Genomic DNA, 13,477 nt, shown 5'->3' with positions numbered 1-13,477 from the left:
GCCTGTCTGCTTACAATATCTTCAGAAGGGTTGCCCTGGCTGGGGATGCTGAGCAGGCTAAAATGGGTGTGCAAAAGTCTGCTGTGGCCGAATCCCCTGGTGAAAAGTTGGCAGAGGATTCTGCTGGGCATAGGGCTGGCGTGAGGTACCCAGGGTGTCCCTGGTCCCCAGAGACAGTCTTTTGTTGAGCATGCAGTATTTGCAAAGCCATGAGGCTGTTTTCCCCATCTTTCTCCTGGCGTTTGATTTTGTCAAAGAAATGTTGAGCTGCTTGCAGTGCTTTTTCAATAGATTCAGCTTGCCACCCAAACTGAACATTTTTTAGATTGTAATTGTTGGAATGCAGGTTTAGCTTGTTTCCCAGTGTTTGCAGTACCAGAGTATTTAGTGAAACAGTCAGTCAATCTAGATAGGTATTCAGAGGGAGATTGAGACTGGTTTTGCTTTCAAGCAGCGATCTTCGACCATTCAAATTTGACAGGGTATTTTTCTTTGAGGACGGTAAGAGCGGTAATATTAGCAGTAATAACCTCACCTTCCACCAGTGTGTCACACCATTGCACTTTGTTCATAATTTGTTTCTATGGAGTGTCTTTGAGCACCACATGTAGGAATTCTTTAAGGTCCCCAATCGTGGGATCATAACAAGCAATCTGTGTTCAAATGTTCCATGAAAGCAGTAAGGATGTCGAGGAACATGGGGAATTGTTGTTCAATATAGTATAAGTCGGTGCAGCTCCAAGGGGTGCAAATTCTCATAGGTTCAGCATCGTTATTGGCCTGGGGGTAGGTGCGCATAGGCAATAAGGGTGGTGGCAGCAGCCGAGGCTGTTGAGGCGTCCATAGTGTAGTAAGGGTGGCTCAGACATGGATGAATGTGGCAATTGAATATCTTGCCTGGTAAATTGTCCTAGCCTGTAGTTAAAACTGTAAGAGTTGGACAGTACCTGTAAGTCATCTATGTATTTTTGGCAGATTGAGTCAGACATGCGCCTGTAGCACTGGGGGTTAGGCAGGGAAGTGGAAGTAGATGGAGTTGGGAACTGACTCTGTTGGGAGCGAGTCCAGGATGGTGTAGAGGTAGAGGCCGCTGGCGGAGGACTTGTAGGCGGGCCAGGGGAGGAGATGCTAAGTTTCCTTGAGGAGTGGACGGAGAGGTTGTAGTGGGTGAGGAAGATGGGAGCGGGGTGGCTGGGGATGCAGGCATGGATTTGAGGGGCAGGGGAGGGTGGTGGGGGGAGTGTGGCGGGTGACTGGGCTGGCATGGCACCTTGCTCTGGCGAGGGGGTGGTGGATCCATTTGATGCAGAGTAGGTAGTGTGCAGGCCCTCTAGAGAGGCGGTATGGTGCTAGTTCGTCTAACAAGTCCACAGGTGGCGCTTCTGAAAGGGAATCTTTCATGGTGTCTGCAGAAACACTTGGGTAGAGGCCTGTTCTGCGAGTGTGTTTACTGTTTGACGGCCGGCCCTGGAGGGATGTTTGTACTGCTTGTAATTCTTTCTCCAGTTTAGCCTGAGAGTTCCTCAGTGATCTAGTCTGACTGCCCCGCAATCAATCTGTAGATACTTTGTACCAGGTAAAATAAGCCAACCAATAACCATCAGACACCTTACACTTTCTTTGTTGCAAAGCCTTGTGCAAGACAAAAAGGTGATCCGCATGAAATGAGCCCTCAAGTGGCCACTGAAATTCCCTTTGAACCAGTCAAAAAAATTCCACTCTTGCAAATATTTACAGGTGAATGCCCCATATGTTGAAAACATGAAGAAGATATTAGTCCCTACTGCAGGTGTAAGTGTTGTTGTGGATAGCCCAGAGCCCATGGCTAAGTGTAGACATAATAAGAGCGGGGAGACACAAAGTGAAGTAGGCTCGTAGGTACTGCAGATCAAGAGGGGTCATTCAAACATCGTCCAGGCAATTGGTATTTACTGCTGGTGACGGCGTAAAGACAAACCAGAGAGGAGGTACACAAGGGGAGACGGGAGCAAGCAAGGATTGACGGAGGTTGCTGAATATAATGATAAAGTAAGACACAAGATGGACAAGAGGAACAGCGTCGGGTGTAGCTCAAAAATAACATTTGGCACTTAACTCCCAAATGGTCAAGATCCATCAGCATTGCCTCTTTAATCGAAAAACAAGAACACAAATATAGACCGCAAGCCTCCTGAGTGTTGTCGTAGGTAAAGTAATGAAGGGGGGCCAATCACGAAAATGTAGATTTGTTTTCTTGCCAATCAAGTCCTCCACCAGAGCATGGAAGCAAAGCATGTTGGTATGTCTGTACACCAAGTTTTCTGTAGCCTGCATAGGGCCCTGGTAAATAATGGTGAGGAAAGCAAATCAAAGGGAATAAGGCAATTCCCTAAACAAGACAGGCCTGCAGGCAGCAATTTGAAGACGTCTGGAGTAGGCAAAGGATATGTGTGGTAATGGCGTATCTCAGAGCCCTTTTGGATTAGTGGCAAATGCAAGCCCCAGCATGGAGCAGTGGCTCTGAACCTCACTCGATCTGGAGACCGCAGCATGTCCCAATAGTTTGCAAACCAGAAATATGCTGTGACATCACATGGGGGCCATAGGCCTGAATCGCAAGAAAACACAATGAGGGTCAAAACCTCCTCTTCAACCAATGTGAGAAGCAAAATGTACTGTAACAAAACTGTTAAACCTAACTTGACCACATAAGAATCCCAACATCTAATGCAACAATGTGATACAAAGCTTAACTGTAGTAGAAACGGAAGTAGATTCAATCAGAACATGGCAGACAGTACTGACATGAACACGATAGACCAGCTGTTTGCAAGGAAGGCCCTTTAAAATGGAACTGCACACAAACTGCATTCTGTAGTTCAGAGCTTCTCTTCATCATTAATTCATGTTTGGCGAGAACATTGCGAAAACATTGGCTTTGATGTGAACTGTGGCAGCTTGCCCGTGCTTTTCCACGTCTTGCAGGGAGCTGCTTTGATGCAGGGAAGACTGGGGGAGTTGTGGGGATCTTATCAGTGCTTCTGGGACCTGTTGCAATAAAATATGGGAAATCGAACCTTTTTTTTTTTTTCTTTTTTTGCCAACCTCGCTCAACAGACTTGTTACCCTAATGGTCTTTGAGCGACGACATCACCAAACCCATGCACAGGATAGCTTGTGACACTAATCCAATTGGCACTCAACGTGAGCAATTTGAGTTATACATCTATACATTGAACCCCGCAAACCGTGCCTATGCAGAAGCAAGACAGACATCATAAATGTGATGAATGCAACAGACCAAAAAAAAGATGAGTTGCAGCGTAAATATCTACTTAGAAACAGACAAATGCAAAACATACCTGGAGGTGCAGGGAGCGAGACAGCGAATGCATGATATGGCAAATCATTTTTAGTCAAAGTATAGTGCATTGGCAAGAAAACAAATAAGCGGAAGGAACGATGAGCCACGGTAATAGGTTCACGGCAGTGCGATGTGCTCGAGATTCTCTGCGGACCTCTCGAACCACACTGCAGACTTCGCTATCAAACGGTGTGCCACACGTATAAAAGCGGCCTCCGATGGTGAGGACCTTGTGTTATTTGGCCATGCGATTGTGGTCGATGGCAGTCCACGGCAAAACTCCTGTGCAGTTTAGGCCAGAGAAAGCAGCACCATTGAAGGAGCTGAGTGCAGAGGGAGGAACGTAGGCCTCCATGTACGAGAAAGAGCCTAAAGTAGCATAGCATAGCCTAACATGGTATAGCATCACATCCTGCCACATCAGTGTATTGCTTCTGTGAGCCTCACCACCTCCTGTGGTTGTGTACATGTACTACTTTGTAATCATATTCATGAGCATGTGAATCCATGCAAGACCCTGTGCTGCAGAAGGAACAAGTTACTTACCTGTAACACTTGAACTCCAGCATGGGTCTTGCATGTATTCACATGCAAACCCTCCCTACTTCCCCTCTTTGGCTCTTCTTGGTTCATACTGCCACTTTACGTGCACTTCCAAATCCGAAGATGGCCACCAGGAGTGGAACGTAGGAGGAAGAGTGTCATTGGCTGGGGCAGTATGACCCAAAGTGACACTGATAGGCTGTAGCAGCGACACGCAGTTTTTAGCTTAAAGCTAAACTGCTATAAATTTACTGAGGATTCTCAGCCTGTTGACTGGGAATATTCATGTGCATACATGCAAGACCCACGCTGGAGAACAAGTTACACATAAGTAACTTGTTCTGTCCTTGAAGGAAGCACCAACAACCTGATCAAGTGGAGTAGGGCTTCTTGAGAGACCCGTTTGTCTAAAAGCTGAAAATACCATACTTTAAAAATGCAGTGGCATCATTTCACAAACACAGAGCTATCAAACATGAACTCATACCACCCTTGAACCCTTCATGACATAGTAACATCACCTAATCTTTCTCATTGTTTGTGTATCATTGTATGAATTAATGTCTATTCAAAGATTGTTTCTTGTACGTTAATCACCGGAAATTGAGAAGATGCATATGCGTGCAGGAACTAAAACATGGTAATGCGTACTTGTAATAGATCAATAGTCATATTGGTTAAATCGCAGAAATTACAAGAGCCAAATGGTACAATGATTACTAATGCCCACCCCCACACAAAAGTTATGCGATACACTGTATGTGCTAACTGTGCATTAACTATTGTGGGCAATATATCCATTAAAATCCACATTTGACAGCTGCTGGGCCAAATGTTTGTGCCTGCGACTTTTGAAACATACCACAGAAAGGATAGAAAACAACATATTCAATCAGTACTCATTTTCTTGCCACTCTACCATTGAATACACTACAGCAGATGTTGTAGTTGCACCCTTTTTGCCCCCAGATGTCAGCAGAAGAGACTGATTGCCTTTCTAATAAAAAGAAAGTTGGCATTTATTTCAGTGAGCAACATTTAATCATAGTTCGACTTATTTGGCTTGCAGCCTTTGAGGAAAGAGCATTTCATAGTTCTTTGCTTGCATGTTGTCTTGTGTATACATACACACACTTGATATAATAGCCAGGATCACAGACTATTAATTTGCTCTTTGACAACAAATCTGAGGGATTGGCGTGATATGCCAGAAAGTTTACAAAAGGCATCCACCTGCCCTAGGTTAGTTTTGTCATCTCTCTCATGATATGTATGTCCATACAGTAGCTGATGCCTTCCACCTACATGCGTGGCTGTCTCCTTTTCCTCAACTGCAGAAGTTTGTTTATGGTTTTGCAGTAACATCAGACTATTGTTTCCCAGTTATTGAAGTGAATACTAAGAACTATTTCTGGTGGGAGTAAGGTAGATCAAAACAGTTTGAATTTGAAATAGTTTCAGGATAAAATCAAGAGAGTAAAGGGTACTGGGCATGCACAGGTAATGGTGGTGCTTGTGTACTGTCTAGATTAATAACGGAATAGACTAGCCTGCAACACTAATGAAGTATAAATATATCTTTAGTATCGAATACTGCTGAGGTGTTAGGATTTTATTGTTTACCAGTGTTCTTGATAAGGAAAGGCCTGAATGAAAGGAGTGACTTATTTTAGCTTGGAGCATTTTTAAGAAGTTTTTTTCCTCTGCCACAGGTGCTGGAATGGGCACAAGAGAAATATCCCTTGAGCGTCCTGCACATCCATGGAGTCTACACCAACCCCAGCGGGATTGTGCTACACCCAGCAGGCTATCAGAATGTACTGCGCAACACAGAGGTCATGGTGAGTTGCCCAACCTCAATCTCCAATCTTCCTGTTCCATGGCCTGTGGAATTTCTAAAAGGCTTTCATTAGGGAAGATGTGCTCGGTTTGTTTTTCTGCACAGACAAAAGTTGTGTAATACAGAATAGGTTATTTAAGGACTCAATTATTCTGTATCACACACCCGTTTCTCTGCGATGTAATAAAATATTGTTGCCATGAGGATTTCTGTCCCATTTTCACTAATAACCCTTACTAGGGGTTATTAGATTTTTTTCATAGGATCATTGGTAAATATGTGACATGTACCCAATACTCATTTGCATTTTTTAAAACTGCATACGTTGGCATATTTATTTCACTGCATCATTCAATTTTCATAGTCTTTCACTTAGTCTGTTGTGAGTTTATTTGTTCTGCAGTAAAGCAATTACAGAATAACAAAATATAGTTCATATAAATATTATGGTGTATCTTTATGTCAAATTATACTTCAAAAACCAGACTTTTGTGTTTGAGATTTTAGTAAATCCATTGTGGAAACCATTCCATTGGTAAAATTGGAGCACCTTCCCGGGGCATTTTCTTTTGCTTTTGTAGAATACAAGTGGAAAAGGCTGTGTATATGGGTTAATGTGTGTAAAGAAAGACATTTTTCAGAGTGTAAATATATTATATCGTATATTTTAACGTAATTTATGTTAATAGAAAAAAAAATTAGTAAAGGATCTTGCTCCTTTTACGTGGAGTAGTAACCTCAAACAACATCTCTCAGAATCCATTGAAGGTTCAACATAGTACATACAGCCAATTGTTGAATCTGCTTCTCATTATCTTGGATTCCATTCCCCCCGATTAAAAATACAAAATGTAAGAGTAGAGGGGGGAGGTAGAAGGGATGAACCTACTATGCTTTGTGAGTATGCAGAACATGCAAGTGTAGCAAGGAAGAGGGGGTAAGTTCTGGGGAGTCTGAGCTCCTGGTTGAGCCACAGATGAAGTGCTAGGAATGTTGAGTGCTATACGGTCTGGGGCCGCGGGAGATGCAAGTGTGAACCTCCAGGGCGGTAGGTGTGCAGAGGCAAGTGCTGTGGATAGACGGGAGCTGGGCAGGATTAGTGTTGGAGGTCAGAGCCCTGAGGATGCATAAGGGCCCAGGACACTGATCGCAGCAACTGTGAGATTAGCAGAGGAGAGAAGAAGGGAAGGAGGAGGAAAAGAGGAAAGTCTTAAGGAGATTCTGGAATTTGAGAAGATCCTGCTCAAGTCGCAGAGGGAGGGGGAGGCTATTCCATAGGAAGGAGCACTCTGAGGAAAGTGAACAACTACCTACTTTAGCAAAACGCTTAACACACAGAGCTGGTGCCAGAGGAACCTAGTGGTCTAGAGGGAGAGTATTTAGTGAGATAAAGTTGAAGATAGTGTGGTTCCCCAGCCCAGACAGCCTTGTGAATGATGCAGAGGGATTTGCATTTAATCCGTGCAGATTAAATGCAAGAGGAGACTTTTTAGTGCAGGAGAGATGCGGTCCCTGGGCTTAAGGCCAAGCATAAATCTTGCTGCCCTATTCTGGATTAGCTGGAGGGATCGCAGAGTGCAGGATGATACATTCAGGAGGGGGCTATTGCAGTAGTCCAGCTTAGAGAGAACTAGGGCTTTCCCTCAGAGGCACATTGAGTCTTTTTTCATATTGTGTTCTGTGTTGTTTTCTGCCCAGGAGTCCATGTGGGACTCCTGGCAGTGCAGCTCTTCCTCTTTTTGGTTTGGTGTACAGACCCAGGGGATACCTTTATGGCACCCATGGGTGAGGATGCAACCCTGTGCCCCTAGTGTATGTTTTTGGGCACCTGTGTGTGACCCACAGAGCAGGGTATAGGCTGGTGGCAGCACCATGCTGAATTTGACAGGTGCTCTGGGTGTCCTCCATTTTAGGATACCCAGACCCTGCCATTGCAATCAGTTGATTCCTGATGGAAAACAAGATGGCCCCTGTGGCCGCTTGCTTTCTATTGCCTCTTACCTTGTTTTCCCTAAATCCTGGGAAGCCCTGACTCTGCCCCTTCCCCCTGCCTGCCTGGCTGGTGGGTGGAAGTTCCATATATGGTGGTGTTGTGAAGTGCTGCCCAGACTGGCTGGAGCCTTCTCAATTACTGTATGTTGTGGGTACCTCCTGTGGGTGGGCCCTGGGTGAAAAGTGTGTGACCAATATGCACTCCTTGTTGTGGCTGTCTGGTTTCTGGCATGAGAGACAAAGACTGAGACAGCCCTGCCCGAAACTGGCTGAATGCAGTGTGTAGTGTTGAATGGCTGGGTACTTGTCCCAATGCACATTCCTTGTTGCGAGTGTCTGAGAGGGAGGAGGATGACCTAAGTGCACTGTATGCCTGATTGGCTGACTGACTGCATGAATGCCCTGCTGTATGATTGGCTGCTGAGTGTGTGCCAGCAGTGTGGGTGGGAGACCCAATAGTATATCTGGGGACCTCTCGCCACTGGAAATCGTTCAGAAGCTGAGTCTCCACTTTAAGAGTAACTGGAACTGCTGACCCTCGACGCCCAGCTGGAAGAAGCAGCCTTGCTGTTGCTTTTGCTTCGACCCGATCCGAAGGCTGCCGTGTTCGTCGAGGACTGACCCGAGAGAGGACCTGGCTAGGCGCCCTCTTCCCGTGCTCCGAGGGACCATCGAGCACCGCTGAATCTTCGCGAAGCTCCCTGGACACCAGACCATCGAAAGGCTGCCGACCGGAGAAGGGGACCGCCGAGGAGATCAAAGTGAAGCACCCGGACCTCGACACCGTCGAAGTCCATTGCCGTCGACCAGGGTTCACAGGTTCGTGTAACCGCTGGAGGCCCGTCGAAGCCGTGTCGTCCCAGAAGAGGGAACCGCTTGACGCCGTGCCACCGAGGACAGGAGCGGCCCGCTCCGTTGGCCTAAGACATTGAATCGAAGGACTCCCTTGTCCGCATCGATGACCGCTTATCCTGTCGGAGAAAGTCGAGGCCACCGACGCGCCGAGGAGAATCCGCCAGTGGGTTTCCCGCCACCCGAAGACCACCAAGACATCGACGACTCGACGCCCTTGCTGGGCCACAGTTCTTCATTGTTTCTTTGCGGTACAGAACTATTGTCATCGAGGTGCCCCGCACGCCTCTTCCTTGCAGGACGCCGACGCTCCAACGCCGACGAGCACCGCTTGGACGAAGCTGCCACCTCATCGACGCCGTTCTACCTCGTTCACTGTCGGACATTCGACGACCCGTGTCTCCCACTTTAAAGGGAAGGCACTCAAGAAGGGCCGTCGATTCCCCGACACCGATCACCGAGTTCCTTGACGCTTCTTGACGCCTCTCGACGATCCGTGACTCCTGCTTTAAAAGGGGTCACTCCAGGAGGATCTGTCGACGCCTCTTCGACGAACTCGACTCCACCAGGTACATTGGGGGGGGGGGGGTAAAAACATTATAGAAGAAAGTAAGACTGAATTAACAATATATGGACTGGGCTTGTGATACATCTTTGCTTTACAGGTTGCCCAGGTGGGGGGGGATCTCCACACAGAAACTGTGTCCCGTGGTAGGGGCCAGTAATCTGCCTATTGTTTTAACTATCTTGCTTTTCCTCCTTTCTCTACTGCTGGTTTCCCTTATTGATCTGTGTGACATTGCTACAGTATTGTTGATGCACTTTAATGAGATCTAATATTAGTGTGGTACCACTGTTGAATTGTAGATATTTGCCATTGTTGATTTTCCTGAGCACAAAGTGCGTTATTGTGATAAGTGTACATAACCTTTAAATATTAATTATATAAAGACTGTGTTTTCAGTAATAGTGTGTGGACATTCCTTTGTGGGGGCTTGGGGACTACACAGTACTTAAGAACCAGTCTGCATCACCTCCTGAGAAGCTAGGCCTTGATTGCTCGACCACGTTTACCAATAATGGAGAATCTTGGCTGGGGTCCTCTGTGCCTCTCCTCTACCATATAGAGAGCAGAAGTACAGACCCCCCTACCAGTCTTTAGAAGGAGACTGTGGAAGGGTTGGCTAGTTGCCTGCATATCTTAAAAGTTCAGCCATGGTGTTAGATGCACCGGAGACACGTGACTGTATATGGGCTCTTCTTTGCACGGAGGGCGAGTCTGTATTGCCTTTGGAGAAGTCGGCAGGCCAGTTTGTCAGAGGATGACACTGAGATTAGCCACTTCCGTTCTGCCGCCCGCACTTTTGTTTCAGGGCCGGAAGTTCGGTGTCGTACCAGGTGTTACACTTAGAGGCAGGTTTCAGACAGATCCTCATGACTGGGGCAAGAATGTCAAGAGTGTTGCTGATGGAGAGGTGGAGGTTGCTGAGGGCAGAGTCGGAGGTAGTCCGAGGTGGAGGGGTGTGAAGGTGGAGGCGATGGCAGCCGCAGTCACTGGTTTCATCTGGTGGATTTTGGCGCACCAGGATGGTGAGACATTAGGGGGAGCGGTCAGGGGGCCAAAGGGACCCAGATGGGCGGAGAAGAGAGAGAGGTGACTAGTGGGGTGGAGAGGTCAGAATGTATAAGGGCATCCAGAGTGTGTCCAGCTGAGTGGGTTGGCCCAGAAGGGTGAATTGAGAGGGAAATCGAGGTGCAGAGGTCGGTGAAAATAACGGATACCGTACCAGGGGAGTCAAATTGAATGTTGAAGTCACCCAGGAGGAGGAGGTTAGAGGTGGATGAAAGTAAGGAAGAGCAGAAGTTGGCCCATTCAGAAAGGAACAGGGTGGTGGAACCTGGAGGCCGGTAAATGGTAGCAATGGTCAGGGCGGAGATGGGAGAGATGACTAAGTTGCAAACCAGGCTTTCAAAAGAAGAATAGGACTGGGTAGGTAAGATGGAAGCAGGAACCCACTGTCATGACCACTGTGAGGGGGCACAAGTTGTGCCACAAGCAGGCTCCCACCAGAACACTGAGGGCCTTAACACCACTGCAAAAGGGCTCCTGGAGCCAGTCCTGGGGCCTTTGGCACCAGGCTCATATGTAGGAAGGAAGGGCTGTTCAACCTAGGTCCCATTTATGTACATGGGCCTTTAAATACAACATGGAAGCACCCACACAGTCTAGTTCTAAGAACCAAGCCATGTGGTCTAGTGTTTTGAGTGTGGCAGGCCTGGAGCTACTTTCCCTGGTACTAGGTTACCTGGGCTATATAAACCACACCCTGACTGCCGAACACGCTTCGAGTTATTCTGCAACCCGCAGCGTGACGCTCAACGTGTCCAGCTCCTGGTCTTCGGAATCTTCCTGTAATCCTGCAAGAACAAGATTATTCTGTTTTACCTGAGAAAACACCATCCAGCACTCAGCATCTCAACTGGGCTGCAATCTTTGGAAACCGAGAGAAGAAGAAACATCACTCACCTTTGAGTACTAGCTTAAGGACTTCCGGCGAACCGCTACCACAGCTGCTGTTCGAACATTGCGATCTTCAATAACGAGAAAGGGAAAAACAATATTAGAACGCACGCTTCCAAAACATTGCATTCCATCAGTCTTACCTGAATTCCATCGTGCTATGCCACGCTTCCATCCGGAGCACCACAGCAACATCTGCAAAGGAAAAGACATATTCAGGTTCGCTTTCAATATTAAACAACCGCACAGCGCTGTACTTACCTTAACGGATTCCAGGGGCCTGTTTTTCATCACGCTGTCATCCAATCGCAGCACCACAGTGGCCTGTGAGGAGAAGAAGAAAACACAGGTTAGCTTTAAAAGACAATAAAGGCGCTGCATGCTTTCTCTTACCTAGAAAACGTGCCTCTCCATCCAGCACGCCAGCATCAAGACCTTCGCACCTGAAAAGGAGATAAATACATTGACGAATTCCCACCATAAACAGAACAAAGACTTAAAATTAACAAACCTACCTACCTGCCTACCAGCAGATTCAGGGTCACAGCAGGCCTGGGCCCAAGGAAGGCATACTGCACCAGTGAAGCAACTCGGGCAGCTTACCACCAAACGTCATGTGCCCATGCACAAGAAACGCAGGACGGATAGCTCACCCTACAAATAGATTCATTATTCAGCACTGGGCAACTACACATCCAAAGTTCAAGATCTCAGAGCCTTCCAGACGCCCCCGGGGATTTCAGGTGAGCAGAACACCCACTCATGTATGATAAAGGCAAAACCCCACCAGTGCAGTGAGGTCAAGGCTTGGATATGATCTTGAAGCCATCAGGGAGAAGGGAGTCAAAGGCAGGGACTGAGCTGGCATTGAACCAAGTCTCGGTAAGAGGAGAAGGAGACGGATGTTGGAGTGGTTGTTGACTGAACATGTGTTAAGAGTTGCCCGGTGGAGGAATGATGTGCCTTTGAAGGTTTTCTGAGGTGTAGTACAGGGGCGTGGTACACCAGTCACAGGAGGGAGGGAGGGAGGGAGATATATATATTTCTGAGGCTTGTGGAATCTGCTTAGATCACATGCTGTGCATAGGCTGACATCTAGTGGAAGCTGCGGAGTATTACAGTTTGTTTTTCGAAACTCGAAAATGGGCTTCGACACAGGGCGTGCCAGTAATACTATCCCTAGTGTGACGTCCCCTGTACCCATGATCCCTCACGCGTGTAGGATCCTCAGATTGTTTTTTTCCGCCATTCTGGTCGGAAGCACTTTGCGGAGTCCCCTGGCCAAGCCAGATTTTTGCTAAAAGTATTGTTAAATTTACCCCGTTTTACACCCCAACGTCGAGATACGACTTGGAGGCTGGACCGGGGAAGATATCGACCGTCGGCTACACGACGGATTTGGACCGGCCTCGGCCCTACAAGTAGGGAGAGTGGGGGGTGGTCACACTCTACACTCTTGTAATATATACATACATATATTTATTCCTACACTTACCAGCCCGCTGCCACGAGGTGCGTATGGAGGGTACACCCTTTCAGTTGTGCCCCAAGTGCAATTGAAAATACCCTTGGGTTGACAGGCACGAGACGTGCAACCTCTGCTTGCCGAGGGACCACCCCGAAGCAAGTTGCAGAGCCTCTAAGAGGTTTAAACCCACAACACTTAAGGACCGTTTAACCAAGCGTTGGGCTCACCACGCCAGGCGTCTAGAGGCCATGGCAGCGGAGGGCGCCTTCAGCGACAGCAGCGACGCCGCACTTTCGGACGACGAGGGCTTTATGGCGTCGAAGGACAGCCGAGCGCAAGTCCCAGACCTCGGAGGGTCGACCGACAGGCCGGCTATGGGGAACACCCCCGGCGACACTAGCACTTCCCACGACACTACCACAAAGCACACAAAGACCAACCGAGACTCGACGCGAACGTCAAGCTCTCGGAAAGAGGCACGTCGCGAACGGTCCGAATCGGCGTCCTGTGGGCGTTCGCGATCTAGATCGCCGCACGGCGCCAGTCATACATCCACTACTGCCACGAGTGCCTCGCTGCCTAAAGTCACGGAAGTCGGTCGTCAGGAGATGAAACAAACCTCCATCCTCGGGCCGCACTCCAGAAGTCGACGCCCGCAGACCAAGCTTCGACGGTTCACAAACCCGTACCTCCACGCTCGAAGGATAGGGATCAGACCCCCGATACTCGACGCCAGGCGTCGAAAATCCCTGAGGGCCAGAAAACTCATGGAAAAGACTCCTCCAGTCACGGGGAGGGAGAGAAACAACAAAGGAAGCAGCCTTTAGCCACTTCCACGCCGGTAGAACACTCTACTCATAAACAAAAGGAGAAGTCTGAAAAACTTCCAGGAAAGAACATTCCCAGTTCTAGGGAATG

The 13,477-nt window shown here is 47.8% G+C and overlaps 1 protein-coding gene across 3 annotated transcripts in view; it reads left to right on the top strand.

Moving 5' to 3' along the window:
- Nucleotides 1-13,477, top strand: part of FAM118B (family with sequence similarity 118 member B) — a 499,459-nt gene that overhangs the window by 394,718 nt on the left and 91,264 nt on the right. For all 3 annotated transcript variants that reach the window (XR_011274526.1, XM_069614207.1, XM_069614206.1), the window contains one exon: nucleotides 5,599-5,727. Coding sequence is in view for 2 of the 3 variants with exons in the window: in XM_069614207.1 (XP_069470308.1) it covers nucleotides 5,599-5,727 (129 nt within the window). In the remaining variant the exon portion in view is untranslated. The remainder of the gene's footprint in view (nucleotides 1-5,598; nucleotides 5,728-13,477) is intronic.

Source organism: Ambystoma mexicanum, chromosome 9, assembly GCF_040938575.1.
Source record: "Ambystoma mexicanum isolate Mex_15411 chromosome 9, UKY_AmexF1_1, whole genome shotgun sequence".
Lineage (NCBI taxonomy): Eukaryota > Metazoa > Chordata > Amphibia > Caudata > Ambystomatidae > Ambystoma > Ambystoma mexicanum.
Note: the sequence above shows the minus strand (reverse complement) of the source record. Positions and strands in the feature narration are given on the sequence as shown.